At 39.8% G+C, this 19,688-nt stretch overlaps 1 protein-coding gene across 3 annotated transcripts in view; it reads right to left on the reverse strand.

The window, feature by feature from the left end:
- GSK3B (glycogen synthase kinase 3 beta) overlaps positions 1–19,688 on the reverse strand; it is a 296,701-nt gene that overhangs the window by 18,179 nt on the left and 258,834 nt on the right. For 2 of the 3 annotated variants that reach the window (XM_023551754.2, XM_003412978.4), the window contains exons 9-10: positions 12,334–12,372; positions 9,498–9,684 (exon numbers count right to left, since the gene is read on the reverse strand). In XM_023551754.2, coding sequence (XP_023407522.1) covers positions 9,498–9,684; positions 12,334–12,372 — 226 coding nt within the window. The remainder of the gene's footprint in view (positions 1–9,497; positions 9,685–12,333; positions 12,373–19,688) is intronic. The other variant, XM_003412977.4, reaches the window with a different exon arrangement.

Consider the following 19,688-nt stretch of genomic DNA (forward strand, 5'->3'; position numbering starts at 1 on the left):
TATAGCCATTTTCACTCAAAATAATACAACAAAACACAGGGATAGCCATGTACAATGTTTGCAGCTCAGTTTAAAAACCCACTGCCGTCGAGTCGATAGGGGTCAGCAAATTAGAGTTGTTATGAATTTCGTTTATGAGTTGATCCACACTCTACGTATAAATGAAGAGATCCTATTCAGTGAATATGTCATTGCTATTATGAATTATGGAGCCCTGGTGGCGCAGTGGTTAAGCGCTCTTCTGCTAACCAAACGGGCGGCAGTTTGATTCCCCCAGCGGCTGTTTGGAAACCCTGTGGGGCAGTCCCACTCTGTCCTATAGGGTTGCTATGAGTCTGAACTGACTTGACAGCAACGGGTTGGGTTCGGATTCTGTAACACAGTCATATACTCTTTAAAAAAAAAAAAAAAAATCTTTTTCTCTGATTCATTTCCCTTGGTCTTCCTTTTACTGTCTTTTTCTTACTTGCTCTCTGGAACCACTTTTCTGTCTCATCATCTGCTTCCTTCAAATAATTCAGCCCTTCTACCCCAAAATATCCGCAGTCTGAGTCTGCATTTGCTCTCTGGCCACCCCAGATATACTATTTTAACTCCTAATTAAGCAGTTCCCCAGAGTTGCAAAATCACTGCCTCTTCCGGTCTAGCCTTGTCTCCTCCTAGAGTTACCGTTCTCTCAACCAGCCCAGCAAGTGTTAGAGGTGTACCATACGCCAGATCCCACTAATCTACATGGCTGATGATCTCGTCCCCACCCTGCCCAACCCCCACTCCGTTCCCTTCTATCCTAAGGGGACAATGCTTGCTAAACTAATTACATTCAGTAAAATGTCGTACAAATTAGGTAGAAAATTGAGGATGTGTGTGGTGAAGTTAGGGGGAGACTCACCTTTAAACATACAGAACAACTTATTCCCACTATATTCCAGCCTTGGAATAGTCAGGGAGTTGGTGAATAAGAGAACACCGACCCCTGCTGAGCTTTCCTGATTCCACCTGCTTCCTAAGGTCTGTTCAACCTTGGAGATCCAGCGACAGGAGGAAAGGGAGAAAACGGGTGTTTTCCATGTCTGGACACTGGTTAAGAATGCCAGTCCAGGCCTCTTACACTACTCAGGCCCCTGTCTGATACTCTCCTGAATCATGGATCCAGAAGTCAGAAGGGTGTCAAAGATTTCCGTTCCATAGCTGTTCATCTATGGAAATACTTGTTTTGATTTTATGAGGCTAAAACTAATTACCATTTATGGCTAATTACCCCATGGCACAGTAACATCCAACTGCAGTTAGTTTTGTCGTAAATTTTATTTTAATACAACAGTGTATTTTATTCAAGTGTTTAACCTTCATAGTTCTGTTCATATGGCAGGTTTACTTAACCAGTAATTAAAACAAAAACAGTAACAACTACGGGGCACATTAGAAATGCTCAGGAAATACTGGTTGCATGAATTCAGATACCATGTTTATTTAAAGAGGCATGTATCACTCATTCAAACATTCACTGTGCACCTACCACATACAGATCAGGGATTATTTTTATTTTATTTTGAGGAAGTGGTGCAGATTTCATTGAAAAATTTGTTGTGAGAACGGAGGAGAGTTTTATACTGTCTACTCAGCAACAGAACTTCACCAACAGCCCCACCTTCCAACCCCACTCCCTCAATGTTTCTTATCTCTGGACTCCACAGCTATAGAAGGGATTGGTTCTCCTTCTTCAATGCCTTGTATTCTCTTGTTGTATTCTGATAAACCGTATCTGCACAAGTTACATCTTCGCCTTAGTAATAAATGAGATTATCATTTGGAAATACTCCAAAATTTGAACTTGATCAAACAGAATGCCATCAAATTACACCTTCTCCCTAGATAGTTATGTCCTGATATGGAAACACCGTTCAAGCATAACACTGATCAACTGGAAAATGGCTGTGAAGATTGGACATTTTAACACTTAAGAAATAAAAAAAGAAAGGAGGGCCATAGCCTCAAAATGACAGTATTTTAAACTTTATACATTTAGTTTTATGAAAAACGATTTCAGAAGTCCATTTGAATATGTACACAGACTCATATACATCCTTTTCACTGATACTCACAGAACCACATAATCTCTGATGGCCACAGAAACTGAACATTGTGTCTAGACACAATGCATCCAAATATACACACAGCCTTCAAAGACACACATACACACTCAGATACACAGTCATATTTCTATCTGATACACCAGGCAACTATAACACTCTGAAATACCAAAATGAAACAATCTTTTATATTAAAAAAAAAACCTCATATGTATGAGTACAATTTGAATTAAATTAAATTGAACTTTTTCTTTATTTTAAAAAGACACAAGCCAAAGCTAAAGTATCATGACAACTTGGAGAGTTTCTAAGGACATTAAAGTTGGCTGACTCTATTAGCTAACAGTATGAAAACCGCCCAACATTTACGAGACCATAAAATCTATGCCAATTTACCTTCATGTTAACCTGTCCTGTGAAGATAATTTACTAACAGAAAATAGGTAAATAGCATTTACTAGATCCTGACTTACTCTATCACAAAGAACTCAGAACCACAATGAGATACTACTTCACATCCACTAGGATGACGATAATAAAAAAGACAGATAGTAAGTGTTAACTGGAACCTTTGTACATTGCTGACAGGAATGCAAATTGTGCAGTCACTGACGGAAACATTTTGACAGCTCCTCAAGGAGTTAAACATACAGTAACCATAAAATAAAATAAAAAAACAAACCCATTGCTGTCGAGCAGATTCTGACTCATACCAAAAGAGGAGAACTGCCCCACAGGGTTTCCAAGGAGGGGCTGGTGGATTCAAACTGCTGAGCTTTCGGTTAGCAGCCAAGCTCTTACCCCACTGTGCCACCAGGGCCAAGTTACCACGTGATGCAGAAATTCCGTTCCTAGGTGTCACAGACTGAATTCTGCCACCGCTCCCCGCTCCCCCCGCCCCATATCTACCAATGGGCTAGGCCGTGATTTCCGGTATTGCGTGATTGTCCACTGTTTTGTCTTCTGCTGTGATTTTCCTGTGTTGTAAATCCTACCTCTGTGATGTTAATAGAAACCCTGGCAGCGTGGAGGTTAAGGGCACAGCTGCTAACCAAAAGGTGAGCACTTCAAATCCACTAGGTACTCCTTGAAAACTCTATGGGGTAGTTCTACTCTGTCCTATAGGGTCACTAAAAGTCGGAACCAACTTGGTGGCAGTGGGTTTTTATGATGTTAATGAGGCAGGATTAGAGGCAGTTCTGTTCATAAGGCAGGGCAGGATCTACAAGATTAGGTTGTGTCTTAAGTCCGCCTCTTTTGAGATATAAAATAGAGAAGCAAGGAGAGAGAGGGAACCTCATACCACCAAGAAAGCAGCACCGGCAGCAAAGCGCGTCCTTTGGACCCTAGGTCCCTGCCCATGAGAAGCTCCTAGATCAGGGGAAGACTGATGACAAGGGCCTTCCCCCAGAGCTGACACAGAGAAAAAGCCTTTTGCAGGAGCTGACACCCTGAATTCGGACTTCTAGCCTCCTGGGCTGTGAGAGAATGGATTTCTGTTTGCTGAAGCCATTCACTTGTGGTATTTCTGTTGTAGCGGGACTAGATAACTAAGACAGAATTTGGTACTGAGAGTGGGGTGTTGCTCTAATAAATACCTAAGATGTGGAGGCAGTTTTGAAACTGTGAATGGACAGAGGCTGGAAGAGTTTAAAGTGCCTAACAGTAAAAGCCTAGATTTCCTTGAAGAGACTGTTGGTGGAATTATGGACATCAAAGACAATTCTGGTGAGGACTCAGAAGGTGACGAGGAGAGCCGTTATACTGGAGGTGGTGCAGAGGGCGAGACGCAGCAGCAGAACCAAGAGACCAGTACAAGACAGTGCTGGAGCCGTCCCATGTAGCGAGAGAGCCGAGTGACTTCCGGCTGAAGTTTACTGGTGGAGTGGGGTGTCTCCAAGCACTTATAGTGGAGCTAAAGAGCTTTGGAACATTTGTCCCTGCAGGGCAGACGTGGGCGACGAGGCCCGAGGCCAAGGTACCAGGAAGCAGAAGTTGAAGAGACAAGGAACGCAGGAAGCAGAGATGCCTCAGTCTCAAAGCATAGGGCCAGGACTTCTGGGGTCTCAAAGTGTGGAGTCACCACTCAGAGGAACTAGGAGAATGGGGCTGCCCAAATTCGAGGGAGCAGGGTTGGCCTTCCAGTGGGCCTGGAAGACAGAGCTGAAAAGCCCACGGCCATGGGGCCTCCACTCAGAATCCAGAGAGTGTGGCCAATACCTAGAATCTGGAGGACAGGGCCATTTTTCTAAATGGTCTCAGAGAAAAAAAGAACAGAGGATTATTTTCAAGCCTTGAGGGCTAATGTAATGTGTTATGATTTGCTTGGTGCTCATTATTCCTTCTTTCCCTCCAATTTCTCTCATTTGCAATGGCTAGCATGTGGCTGTTCCACCATTGTACTTTGGAAGCAGATAACCTGTGTTCCAGACTCACAGATAAAAAGGAATTTTTGGATTTTGGACTTGGAGTTGATTTAAGAATTCTGCTATGATGGGGTGAATGTGTTTTACATGTGGCAATGACATGAATTTGAGGGGACCAAAGGGTAGAATGTCATGGATTGAACTGTGTCCCCCCAAAATATGTGTCAACCTAGCTAGGCCACGATTCCCAGTATTGTGTGACTGTCCACCATTTCGTCATCTGATGTGATTTTCCTCTGTGTTGTAAATCCTACCCCTATGATGTTAATGAGGCAGGATTAGATGCAGTTATGTTAATGAAGCGGGACTCAATCTACAAGAGTAGATTGTATCTTAAGCCAATCTCTTTTAAGATATAAAAGAAAGAAGCAAGCAGAGAGACAGGTGACCCTCGAACCACCAAGAAACAAGAACCAGGAGAATAGCGTGTCCTTTGGACCTGGGGTCCTTGCACTGAGAAGCTCCTAGACCAGGGGAAGATTGACGACAAGGACCTTCCCCCAGAGCTGACACCGAAAAAGTCTTCCCCTGGAGCTGACACCCTGAATTTAGACTTCTAGCCCCCTAGACTGAGAGAATAAATTTCTCTTTGTTAAAGATATCCACTGTGGTATTTCTGTTATAGCAGCACTAGATAACTAAGACACTAGGCATATACCCAAAAAAACTGAAAACATGGACTCAAACAGATACCTGTACATGCCTATTCATAGTAGCACTATTCACAATAGCCAAAAGATGGAAACCACCCAAATATCCATTAACAGATAAAAGGATAAACAAAATGTGGTATATCTATATAATGGATTAATTGGCAAAAAAAAAAAAAAAAAAAAGGAATCAAGTACTAATACATGTTACAACATTGTCATAGATTGAGTTGTGTCAAAAATATGTGTCAACTTGGTTAGGCCATGATTCCCAATATTGTGTGGCTGCCCTCCATTTTGTGATTGTAATTTTATGTTACAGAGGATTAGAGTGGAATCGTAACACCCTTACTAAGGCCACATCCCTGATCCAACGTAAAGGGCGTTTCCCTGGAGTGTGGCTTGCACCACTGTTTATCTTACAAGAGATAAAAGGAAAGGGAAGCAAGCAAAAAGTTAAGGATCTTATAACACCAAGAAAGCAGTGCAGGGAGCAGAACACATCCTTTGGACCCAGGATTCCTGGGTGGAGAAGGGGAAGACTGATGACAAGGACCTTCCTCCAGAGCCAAGCGAGAGAAAAAGCCTTCCCGTGGAGCTGACGCCCTGAATTTGGACTTCTAGCCTACTAGACCGTGAGAAAATAAATCTCTCCTTGTTAAAGCCATCCACTTGTGGTATTTCTGTTATAGCTGCACTAGATGGATGAAAACATTATGCTAAGTGAAAGAAGCCAGACATAAAAGGCCACGTAATGTATAATTCCATTTACATGAATGAAAGGGCCAGAACTGGTAAATTCATAAGACATAGACCACAGACTGGTGGTTGCCAAGGGCTGAGGGGAAGGGAGACAGGGAGTGTGTACTTAATAGGTATATAGTTTTCTTTTGAGGTGATGAAAATGTTTTGGAAATTGATAAAAAGTGGTCATTGCACAACATTATAAATGAACTAAATGCCAATGATTGTTCAATTTTTTTTCCTTTTTTGGTTAGGTGAATTTTGCTACACTTAAAAAAAAGCTTAATGATTCATAGACTAACACACACAATTTCTTTTAAATTTCATTTTCTTCAGCAATAATAACAATTTTTAGCCAGTGACTAAAGAATCAAACGTAATTACTTAAAAAAATGGCACATGTGAACTGTGAAATTAAACCCTGGATTTTTAATCTGATCCAATGAAAAGTTTTAAGTACTATTCACTTTTGTAATTAGCACATATCTATGCACACACACTGAAGAACAGGTACCAAATGGGCCTGAATGTGCAGGAAATTATTCTGAGTTTTTACCAAGTTGCTCACCTGACAAGGAGCTCCCTTGATTGTTCTGAACAACAAAATACTCTTTGGAGAAGATGCATTAGTGTGAAAAAACCCTCAATCAATGCTGGTTTGGGAAACTTTAAGATCACCTGACAGAAGCGGTAAAAGGGAGGCAAAGAAATTTAATATTAACTTAGTAGTTCCTGGGGCTAAGACTCTAGAGGTGCAAGTGCGAGATGTCACTGTATATAAGACGACTTCTAGGGATCACTTTAAAAAGCAAATAGTTATTTTGTTCAGATAATAAATATATACATATATACGCTGGCACAAACGGTTAAGTGCTCAGCTGCTAACAGAAAGGCTGGTGGGTTAAACCCACCCGGTGGCTCCGTGGGAGAAAAGATCTAATGATCTGCTTCTACAGAAATTAACCAAAACCAAACCCATGGCCACTGAGTAGATTCCGTCTCATAGCTGCTCCAGAGAGTTTCCAAGGGGCGGCTGGTGGATTTGAACTGCTGACCTTTTGGTTAGCAGCCACAGCTCTTAACCACTGTGTCACCAGGGCTCCTCCCTGTGGGGCAGTTCTCCTCTGTTACATTGGGCGGCTATGAGTAACAATGCCTGGACTGCACTTAACGATGACGTGGTGAGAAAGAAAATATTGTTACGGCGTTTTGTAAATGGCTGCTTCTAGTATTTCCAATGGTGGACTCATACAGATGTAAAAAGTGCTTCATAAAAATGGAGATGATGTTACCTAAAAAACTATGATAGATGGTTCAAAAAGTAACTATACTGATGACGAAAACACAGATACAAAAGATGTATGTAAAGAGTTTGAATGAAATTGTTTCATCAAATTTGTGATGTAAAAAAGAAAAATTCCTAAATCAATATATAATCTTACTAATATATAATCTCAAATACATTTAAGTTAACAACAACAAAAACCCTTTTGGCATCTTCTTAACGGGAAAACGGGATCATGTTACATTCAAGGATTATTAGTAGATACGTTCAAAAAAAAAAAAGGGCTGAAAACAGTTACAACATAAAATACTGAAAGTGATCATTCTGAATGCTAAAAGTGAATATTTTGGCGTGTAACTTTCTACCAAGTTGGCGTAATCCTACCTTCAATATCTTACATCATCCAGCCTTTTTCTGAATACTTCCAGGTATCAGAGAAAATAATTTATTCCACTGTTAAGAAACTAAAGCCTTCTTTATTGATTCATCAATAATTTTATTCAGTCCTTATTTGTGCCAAGGACTGGGGTTCTTTATAATAAGTCCAAGTGTATACAGCTTCCTAATTTTTTTTCACTATTTTCAATTTTACAACCTGGAGAAAGAGAATATGTCTATTCCCTTCTTTACAAGTCAGTCCTTGAGATATTTTTAGAGCTATAAGGAGTCCCTTAAGTCTTCCTATCTGTAGACTTGATACATTCAATTCTCCTCTGTATACTTGACCCTCCTCCAATTCATATATTCTTTTTATCTTCTTAAAATTGGGTAGCCAGGACCTTAAACAACATTCCAAATGGTTTCTGATAAACCCTAGGTGGTCAGAATTAAGTCTCAGGTACCTAAACGTTCTTCTTTTACGAATGTAGTTTAAGACCGCATCAGCATTGCTAGTAGTTACATTATGCTGACTGTGTTATGTTTACAGTCAACTGAACCATTCAAGTCTATTTCACTATCAACTCAGGTCTTCCACATCTAATACTTGAGCAATGCAATGTTCTATATTCAATTTTAGAAAAATGTAAATATGGGAAAAAACACTGCTTCTTAGAATAAAGAAAATATACCTATTTCCTGGTCACAGAAAGCTCTGCATTTCCCTTCTATATTCTCTAGCCTGATTAAGCTTACTAATCAGTCAATTTATCAATCAACTATTTATTGCTTGTTTTATGTGTGAAGAACGGTGCACTTTTTACGCTTAGTTTAAGAAGGAAATTGTATCATCAGAAGCAGTGTGGCTAACTGAATGAATGACTTAGGATCTTAATCAGGGTCAAAGAAAAAGTGAACATAGAAATGGTGAGGAAGTAGTGATCATACCTGGGTCTTTCAGAAACCACCAATGTATAAACTTAGTTTCCCTTTCAATGTCTTCTCACTTAGCAGCAATGATGCAAAGCCTGAGACAGGATATACTTTGTCTACATCCCTTGCTTAAGACCTCAAAGGTTTATAGAACTCAGTTCTCCCTTTGTATGTAAGATATCTGAATTCACACAATACTTGATATAAATCCTTGGGAAGCAAGAATTGCTAATAGTTTCAGGTACAAACCTAAAGGCAAAATTGTATATTAGTCCTATTAGTGATAAAGTTCACCCAGTGAAATTTCTATAACTTCTTCCCATGTGCCAAGAATTACTGTAATCTGCTAAAAATCAGAGAAGCTCTGCCTATTTGAAAATTTTTATCCACCACTATTTTGTTCAAAATCATGTAATTAATGGCCTAATGAGTGATCAGAAAGGATGCCTCCTATCTGCCTAAGTACTTAATATGCCCATTTTTGTCCTCCATAGATTTTAATTAACCGACTGTCGTTTTACACACAGTGTGTAGATTCCTAGAAATAGTTAAAGAGCAACGAGACTTAATGGTCTGGCTGAGACTAGAAGGACCCCAGAGGTCATGGTCCCTAGACCTTCTGTTAGCCCAAGACAGGAACCATTACCAAAGCCAACTCTTCAGACAGGGCTTAGACTGGACTATGGGACAGAAAACAATACTGGTGAGGAGTAAGCTTCTTGGGTCAAGTAGACACATGAGACTATGCGGGCAGCTCCTGTCTGGAGGGGGGATGAGAGGGCAGAGGGGGTCAGAAGCTGGCCAAATGGGCACGAAAATAGAGAGTGGAAAGGAGTGTGCTGTCTCATTACGGGGAGAGCAACTAGGAGTATATAGCAAGGTGTATATAAATTTTCGTATGAGAGACTGATTTGATTTGTAAACTTTCACTTAAAGCACAATAAAAATTAAAAAAGAAAAAACAGTTAAAGAACTAAGTGTTTGAAATTACCTTGAGTGGTGAAGTTGAAGAGTGCAGGTGTGTCTCGCCCATTTGGTAGTTTGACATTTGGGTCCCGTAATTCATCAAAAAATGAATGTGCACAAGCTTCCAGTGGCGTCAGTCGGGCAGTCGGTGTATACTCCAGCAGACGGCTACACAGTGCAATGGCCTCCGGTGGGGTTCGGGGTCGGAAGACCTGCAGTACAAAAAAAAGGGAACGAACAGTCAGTGCTTTATTACAAGAATATGAGCAAATAAACCTCTGAGTACTGAGTCAATTCCCACCATGTACAAAAACATGGTTCCTTTTGGGATAGGAGCCTTCTAGAGCTGGAGGAGTTAACTGCATATGATTCACCACACTGGGGTGAACTGTTAATTAAAGACTATATGAGCAAACAGAAAAAAACTGGGGGAAATGGCAAAAATCTAGATATGCTAATCATAAAGCAGCGTAACCAAACACGCACACAAAAGAATGGGAAAGGCTGGGTCCTGGAGGCAAAGCACAACTAGAAGTTTTTTTTTTTAAGTTTTGACTGCTGTGGCAGTAGATAAAAAATTGCCTCTTTTGCACGACTTTTCACAAAATAACTGTTGACAACGGATAAACAAAAAAAAAAACCCCACTGCTGTCGAGTCGATTTCAACTCACAGCGACACTATGGGAGAGAGTACAACTGTCCCATAGAGTTTCCAAGGAGCGCCTGGCGGATTTGAACTGCCGACCTCTTGGTTAGCAGCGGTAGCACTTAACCACTACACTACCAGGGTTTCCTGATAATGGATAAATACCTAAAAAATAGCACCGTTCAAATCTGGAAATCAATCTTTAAAAACAAGTTGTTTACTCTAGGCCTGTAAATGTTATGATTTGGTATTATCTCCTCAATAAACAGAGCCTATCATTATTTGGAGAAATCCTTGAATACGAAAAATTCGACAGAATGTCCCGACATTGTTTTCTCAAGTAGCTGTTATCATGAACGTGGCCAGATAACTACCAGTTGGATGAATACTCTAGGTTTTAATCAGGGATGTATTTTTTATTAACCCACAGAAAAAGTCAACTGAAGTAAAATGTGATTCAATTAATTTGTTTAAAGGAGCAGAAAGCTCTCTATTCATCTATGTCTTAAAAACAAACTCCTCATTGATACATGAAAACTATGAAAATATACTTCATTCTAAATTAAAGAATATAAATAGAAGAGGAAGAAATAGAAATAAACATAAATAGATGGACAGAAAACCTTTGAGACTAAAGAAAAACAGAAACATATACCCCTTGATAAAAAGAACATACAACCCAATTAACGGGAGGGCAGAATGGAGGTGGACAGACATATAAAGAGAAGCAGACAAGTACAAATGCAGGGAAGCAGATCCACAGTGAGGAAGACTCTTGGATTGTGACAGGGCAGGGGGAGCCTGGAGGGTAAGGTTTCCTAAAGAGAATGACTCATGTGACAGCTGGCTGTTAACTTAGGCTGAAAGTAGGAGCAGTGGTTACAAAGTCAGGCTTCATTAGATTTTCAAGAGATTATTTATAAGAGTATTTTCTACAGGGAAAACAGCATTTTTGCTTTTGTTTTTATACAAAGTTTATTACTGATAAAGATATTTTCCATGGAAATTGAGAAGCTGGGTTGAGTAGGATCTTAGGAGTTTTTCAGAATCTTAAAGGCCTTAGTCAATTTACTGGCTATGTCAGAAAGTCCTCTCTAATGTCAAAAGCTGCCCTATCTTTATTCTTTTGAGAGCTTTGACTTGTCTTATTCAAGGAAATCTGAAAGTTACTGTAGTATTTGGTTAGGCAGGCTAAACCCAAAATGCTTTTGCAGCAATATTGGGGCCCATAAGTAAAATCAAAAGTAGAAATACTACTACCTGCTAATACTCAAATATAGGGTAGCTGTATGGTGAGTGTATTTAAATGATGAAATTTCACCTTATATTAATGAACATTTTGTATTAAAACTATTAATAAACCAGTATTGTAAGCTTATTTCTGTTTATTAAAAAGAAGTCACCCACATCTTTTTGGTGTCTTACTGGCTACCAGTGATCATCCAAGTTGGTATGGTACTAAGGTATTGGCCTATTTTGTCAAGGAATCCTAACTCATGGAATAAACAATGATAAAAACAATGAAGAGAATAATTTGTTCCAAGAGCCTACATTAAAATCAAGACTTAACCTGCCTTTTTTAAAAAGCATCCGCTGTTACTTTAAACCCTTTGAGGTACTCCTGATGAGAAAAGCCTTGGTTCAGTGCTCTGTAGATAAGGCTAACCGGAAAATTATGCGGGGTCAAAACCCAGTACCTCCCAGAGTTCAGATTTCTGACCGTAATACAGATGCGGTAGCATGTAACTTCCAAAAGTTATAGGGCAAACTAGGAAACAGTTCTTCTGAATTATCTTTGTGTCTAAAGAAAAGGAAACCAACAACTAACGAGACTTGGCTTTTAATAATGAAGTTTCTGCTGCTGTTTCACTCCTTGCTTATTTAAATTACTGAACACTCAGAATCTTTGGTTCCATGAATCTCCATTACCATTTATTCTTAAAAGAATAACGATTAAAAAAAAAAAGAATGATTTAAAAATCCCACAATTCCTACACTCCAGTGTAGATGTCAATGAATTACCCAGGAGACTAACAGTCTATATCATAAGCAAAACCTGTATCATACGATAAATGAAAACAGAAATCACAGCTACCTACACTGTTTCTACTATTACATTTCAAGAATGAACAACTGTTTAGCCTTTCAAAAGAAGTTTTTCCCTAGGTTTATACACCTGCCCTGAAATTTTGGGGAAAAAAAATTAAGTACATACCCGCACTCCTGAGGTGAAATGTCCTGTTCCTGCCGAATCCTAAAGATGATAATGCAGTAAATAATCCAAACAGGGAAGTCAATCCAAAAGAGAATAGTCCAGCAAGGAAAAATATATCCAATGTTATAAGGGATCCACAGTGTGGGGGACAGAACATGCTGACACAGTTACACACCTTAAACATCAGTCTCCACAGCAGCAAGTCCAAGTTTTAAAAATTATTTCACCACAGTGTATGCAAAAAAAATTTGTTTTGATTGTGCAATGGTGAGGCACAGTAAAGAAACATTTTAATTTTAGTTATTTATGTTCCAATGCCAGTGCGTTTAGTAAAAAAATACAAAACCAAAAAAAGTTAAAATCAAAATGAAATCTATAAGTAAAGCACCCAAAGTAAAGCATTTGGTCCTCTACGACCTGGGCTCATTGTCCATTGACACGGCTGCGAGGGGGGCATATTAAAAAGCCTGCTTTACAAGATACGAGTTTCCAGTATGCTAATTTTTCTCTATTAATGTGTGCCAGTGACACTGTATAAACATTTTTTTCACTAATATATTAGTGACAAGAGGAAAGTAATAAATATGTTTACTTCATTGTCAATTTGTGTGAGCTAAGAACAGATCAGGCCACCGCGGATTATTCTCCATTTTGGATTGACTTCTCTGCTAAAGATGTGTGTTTGCTGACATTCTCATTTCCTTAGGACTCTTCAAGAAATTGACATATTACCTCTGGAGTGCGGGTATAAACTTATTTTTCTATTGTGGGCTTTGCCCCCTCATACCCTTGCACCCATTACTTAGGAAAAATTAATATATAGAACATTCTTTCCTTTTTTGGAATAACCCATTGAACAAAAAAAATCCTATGTCTTTGAGCATTACGAATTCAACACAGTTCCATCTGCAAATACAACCAATTCACCCACCAAAAGCTAAACAAAAATATGTACAATTAGCAAAACAACTAAGGGACAGTCACAGTTACAGGTGATATGTATAGTGATATACACCAACACCTAGGCACAACGGAGCCAAATAAGCAAGGGAGGTTGTAGGGTCTATTATGTCCAGGTATTGAGGAAAAAAAAATGGCAGAACTCACCAGTAGCTGTGAACTCCCTTGGCTATTCTAAGAGAATTTAATATTCTTTTAGGATAGTTTCCAGTGGGGGAATTACATATTTTACAAAAATAAATAATCCGCGGATTACTTTTAGTCTGCAGACTAAAATTTAGTACACGGATTAAAATCCGGCCCATTGGAATAAAAATCTCTCATGAACTAAAATACAACCAGGTGGACAAAAATGGAAAACCACACTAAAAGAACTGAGAGTACAAAATAAGACTAAACTGGGCCAACTAACAATTAGTGCGCAGACTAAACATGGCCAGCCAAATACGCAAGGCCATGAAGATTCCAAAACGCCCCTATAAAAGCTAAAAGTGAAAGTAAATAAGTAAAACAACAAAGCAGAACAAAAACAAAAAACAAAAGAAAAAAATAACAAAAAAGAAAGGAAAAATTTAAAAGAACCAAAACACTGACATGAACTTTTAAAGTGATCCAAATACTACCTCACCTCTGCAGCAACTCATTTTCTTAAATTGAAACAATCATCAACTCTCATCACAAATACCAGTCCGTACAAGAAACTCACAGAAAAAATTCATTCTTTTTCAAAGGAAACTCTCTGTGGCGTTGAACAAATGCAAACAAGTCCTTAAATAACAAATTATTCAAAACAAAATTGCATTTGGATAACTCAAAAATGACAGAGGCAATTTCTTTCCCCTACATGTCCTGGAATAGACAATGACTATGGGATTTCCGTCTGTAGCTGATTATTACGACTGAATCACAAGCCCTTCAAAATGGCCATTTGTAAACAATCATATATACCATACCAAGGCCTATGGTTAAGTTGCTTCTAACTGCATCAACTCTCAGTAATTCTATTTTATTAAGAAGTCAACCAGAGCAATATAAGAATTCCTACTTTTTATGGCTATGGGCAGTGATAATTAATCTAATAAAATATAAAACGAGCGCTCTGCAGGTTTAAACAGCTACTCCTCCCTAATTTTCATTGTGATAAACGTGCAACGCTTATACTGCTCTCTGGTCATTCACAAAATACAAGCACCCAGTGCTAAAAACTATAAACCATGAATACTCCTGAAGAGCTACCCCAATATTGGCTCTCAAATAATTTAATAATCATCTATAATGATTTTTATAAACCTAAATACAAGATTAAAAGTGAGACAACACCATGGATTTGTTGAATAGTTAATTACGTTGCAGCAGTTCATCAACTAAGAAAAGAACTTAAGTCTACTTAGGTGCTCATACCTGGTACATAATTCAATAACTAAAGTCAAGACACTTTACATACATTTTTTTAAATTAGTTTACCTTATTTATTGTTTTAACATTCTCCTAAGCGGTATTTTACATGCTTTTTCACACTGGTCTAATGACGTACACATGGTAATCCAATTCCCTTTAAATAATATAAAAAAATTATTACTAGAGGCTACTGAACACCAACTTTCAGAGAGTCTGCGTGCCAAGTAAAAATACTATTTGAAGTAGCATCTAACAGGGAGAATATAAAACCCAATAAAGCTCAAGCCTACTGAAAAGCTACATTTTTCTAATCTTTACTTTGATATCAATTCCTACCTCCAGGTAATGAAGGTTGAGCGTAAGAAACACAAAACAATCCCTCCTTAGCCATGACAGAGCTAGCATTTAATGCATTTCAGCTGCACTAATGACAAGGCTTTTTTGAGTTTTTCTGAGGTCTAGTACACACAAAGAAACCTTCTATATGTACAGATATTAGCATTTAACTCTACAATGTAATTTCTCCCTCTAACATCATTCATTAATGAAATAGTACTACAGGCCTACACAGACCTGCGATTTACCAAATGTCCATTTATCCAATTGAATCTTTCACTGTTCACTAAATAGTTACCGCAGTCAGGCTGGCCTTCCCAGAAGTACATGAATATTTCCATCTCGTCCACAAGCCTCCATCTTGAGGACCATTTCCCTAGGCTGTAACAATCCAACCCTTTTTTACACCTGAACAAATCCTAACTCTCCTTCAACAACCTGTCCGCTCAAGTCCTCCTACCACCTTTCAGGGGCTTCCTTTTTCCCTCCCCCACTGGAGACCTGCCTTGTACCACCTACAGCACATGGAATGCCTTTGAACATGTACAACATACAGTGTATTATATGGTTATACGGTATTTTATATCACTCAATATTTGCTTCAGTCGAGTCAGTTACATCACCCGTAAGCTTTTCAAGGACAAAAACCAAAACCAAATTCACTGCCATTGAGTCAATTATGACTCAAAGTGACCCTACATAGGACAGAGGAAACTGCCACATAGGGTTTCCGAGGCTGTAATCTTTGAAGAAGCAGACTGCCACATCTTTATCCCTCCGAGTGGCTGGTGGGTTTGAACTGTCAATCTTCTGATTAGCAGCTGAGTGCTCCAACCACTGCGCCACTAGGGGACCCCTTTCAAGGACAAGGACTATGTATTTTACAGTCTTTATGGGATCCAGCACAGCACTGTTACATAGGAGACACAGGATTTAATGAAAATTAAAAATAAATTTTTGCCCTCGTTTATATTCCACCCCCTACCCAACTGTTGGCCCCTTACAATCTTTAAACTTGTGCATCAGCATTCTTCCTTTTTTATATTATTTCTCTCACATACCAACTGTTGTTTTTAGTTACTATTAGGTTGATTCCTACTTATGGTAACCCCTCCCATGTTTGCAGAATAGGACTGCTCCACAGGGTTTTCGAGGCTGTGACCTTTCGGAAGCAGATCACCAGGCCTGTCTTCTGAGGTGCCTCTGGATGGTTCAACCGCTAACTCCTGGCTGAGAGTCAAGCGCTTAATCATTTGTGCCACCCAGTGTCTCCTTACATATGGATTCACCACTCTAATAGCTGGATTTTAACACGCACAGTTTCCAGTGAAAAATGGGAGTTTAGCCAGTATACACGGAAAAGCGAGGAAGTCTACTCACACAGGAAACTGGATATTAGAAAAGGAGACGTGACTACTCCAGCACTAACAGAGATGTAGGGAGAAATTTCGGCACACAACATAGTGCATGTGTACATAAGACAAGTGATAACAGATTAGTCCAGTGCTCACGGCAGAGCGGGTGAGTAATAATGTAAAAACCGATTCATCACAAGCAACGTAAAAACAGGCAAGGAGCAATCTTAAGAACCAACGGACATTCCAACATGGTCTTACGTTTTATGGAACACACATGAAGAAAAGAGTAAGACAGACCAGAAAAGGTGGGTAAGTCGATCAGTGAAAAATGTTTGACAATTTTTATTTCGTGCTCTCTAGGTCCTTCTGGAGGCTTTTTTTCGGGAGTGGGGGCGGGGGGTGATGTGCTGAACTACATAGCTGGAACAGGTAGGTATACCAAATTCTGATAAATCCTGTATTGAAAGGCACAGAAAAAAAAAAAAGAAGACTATAAAGAAAATCTTTAAAATAGTAAGTTTTTTCGCTTAAGCACAGGGAATTATAATAATTTGTTCAATCTGATCTGATTCCTTTCATAGCTGAAATGACCTCAGAACTCAATTTCTGCTTACCTCCTGGCTAGTTGGCAATACTAGTATTCATTCATTTTAAAGTATGTAGACACTGTTCTACCAAATCAAGTATGTAAGGATTGATTTTTATGGTTCATGCTTTCTGGAATACTTAGTCACCTATGCTACTATATATCCTACAGACATTTAACTATTAAGTAGACCAATAAGTAAGAATGTCGAAAGCTTGGCAAACAAACCTTCTGACGTAGTCTGATATCTGCATGCAGCGTGTGGCCTGTCTACCAATGGTCTTGAAACTCCCACCCAAGTGATTGAGTGGGACTGTGAGACAGGGTAACTGCAGCCCGCCAAAGGGATTAGTCAGTTCTATCATCCCCCTGGGCATGAAGTGAACCATTCCAGAGGTGAGAGAGAGAGGAACCCACCACCACCAAGGAAGAACCGCCAGGAGCAGAGAACGTGGGACCCAGGATTCCTGCGCTGAGCAGTTCCCGGAACCAGGAGACTGAGAGAGAGAGAGCTGTAATCCTGAAGATGGTGAGAACCGGTGGCAGGAGACACTTGGCAGCAGGAGATGGTGCAGGAGGGGAACAGAGAGAGACCTGGCCCCCACAGAGAGAAAGCTAAGTGCCCTTGGGTAAAGGCACAGGGCCAGGGAGAGGCGTGCCTGTGAGCACAGCTCGGAAGAGGCTGTCCTGACGGAAGAACTAACTGTATCCTTGAGTGTTCCTGAGCCTGAATTGTAACCTGTTACTTCCCTAATAAACCCCACAATCCTGGTATGGTCTGTGAGTTCTGTGTGGCCACTGCAATGAATTATCAAACCCAGTAGAGAGTGCTATGGGAGGGATGGTTGATGTCAGAGTTGGTAAAGAAGGTGGAGTGAGGAGGCATGTCTGACCTCTGCCTCATAGGACTCAGCCCTGGACTGCTGATCTTGATTCTCGTTCCCCGCTTGTGAAATTAGAGGAGGTCAGACGTTCTTACACCGTATTATCATTACTATCACAAAACAGAAATTAGGAACTGCTGCTATAAACCCTGGTGGCATGGTGGTTAAGAGCTATGGCTGCTAACTAAAAGGTTGGCAGTTCGAATTCATCAGCTGCTCCCTAGAATGGGGCAGTTCTCCTCTATTCTATAGGGTCACTATGAGCTGGAATTGACTCGATGGCAATGGATTTTTTTTTTTTTGTAATAATGCCTATGAAAAGCCCTGGTGGTGCAGTGGAGCTCTGGTGGTACAGTTGTTAAAAGCCTGGCTGCTAACTAAAGGTAGGCAGTTTGAATTCACCAGCAGCTCCCTGGAGCCCTATGGGGCAATTCTATTCTGTCCTATAAGGTCGCTATGAGTCGGAAAGACAGCAACAGGTTTTGGTGTTTGGTGGCACAGCGGTTTGAACCCAACAGCCACCCTGCGAGAGAAAGATGTGGCAGTCTCCTTCCATCAAGATTTACAGCCCTGAAAACCTTATGGTGGGGCGAGGGGTTCTCTGTCCTAAAGGGTCACTATAAGTTGGAATTGACAATGGCAGCAGGTATGATATATATGGCATGACTTGGTAAGTACTACAGGAGTTGTACATTGAGAATAATCATGACAAGCTCAGGCAAATGGAAAATATTTCATGGGAGATTTGAGGTCTCGAGAAAAGGCTAAGACTTGGTAAGCAGGGAAAGGAGGCTTGGTGGTACAATGTTTAAAGTGCTTGGCTGCTAACCGAAAGGTTGGTGGGTTGAACCCAAGATTTCAGCCTACAAAACAATACGGGGGCAGTTCTACTCTGTCCTATAGCGTCACTATGAGTCAGAATCAACTGGATGGCAAACAAGGAGAAAATGTGGGGAAGAGGAAGAAGAGAATTCTAAGTGGGGAAAAAAGACAAGCAGAGAGAGGTCAAAATGACTCTGCCTCCTCTGGGGAACAATCAGGAGAACAGCTCGATGACACAGAAAATTCGGCCTGACTGCAAGTCCCTTCAAGGTGAGCTACTTGCTGGGCAACACTCCCATATGCAGCTAACGTATTAAACACTCCAATCCAGTTGTAAGAGATCTGAGTCCTTGAGATTATCTAACCTATTTCTCTCCATTATCCAGTCATATCACTAATGATTTTCGCTACTCTGAAAGACTATGCAGAAATCTGTGCTACCTAACTTACCTTGTAGAATTATTTATTATCAGGATAAAGGGGATTATTTATTTTATAGAACTTTTAAAAAAAGCTTAGCAGAATCAGGTACTGAAAATTTGGGAAAAACTCATAAATTTATTATAATATAATCTTATTAGAAATCCCTAATCTACCCTAACTAAACACTAAAATTTTAAATTCATTGCCTAACTATATGCATGTAAGGATGGAGGAAGCTGGAGAACCTGGAAAAGGATTTGGGCTAAGTTTGCTAGACAGATGTCTTAGGGAAGGTTAGGATCAGGACAGGAACTGAATCTCCTGCTTTTTAGGAAAAGAAAGGTAGAAGCATCAGGAATAGAGTCACTGTACTAACTGGTCATTCAAAGCAGGACACAGGTGAGGCTGAAGGGTAACAATAATCACAGTGGTACAACAAGCATAGATCGGGCCCTACGATCACGTATGTAGGTATGTATCTTATGCCAAAGTTTTCTAAACGCAACGAGGAGTCAAAGTACATTTTTCTAGGAGTAATGGTATCACATGTGCTTTTAAGAAAACTAACTTTGACAGTAATGGAAAGAT

This window comes from Loxodonta africana, chromosome 1, assembly GCF_030014295.1.
Source record: "Loxodonta africana isolate mLoxAfr1 chromosome 1, mLoxAfr1.hap2, whole genome shotgun sequence".
Lineage (NCBI taxonomy): Eukaryota > Metazoa > Chordata > Mammalia > Proboscidea > Elephantidae > Loxodonta > Loxodonta africana.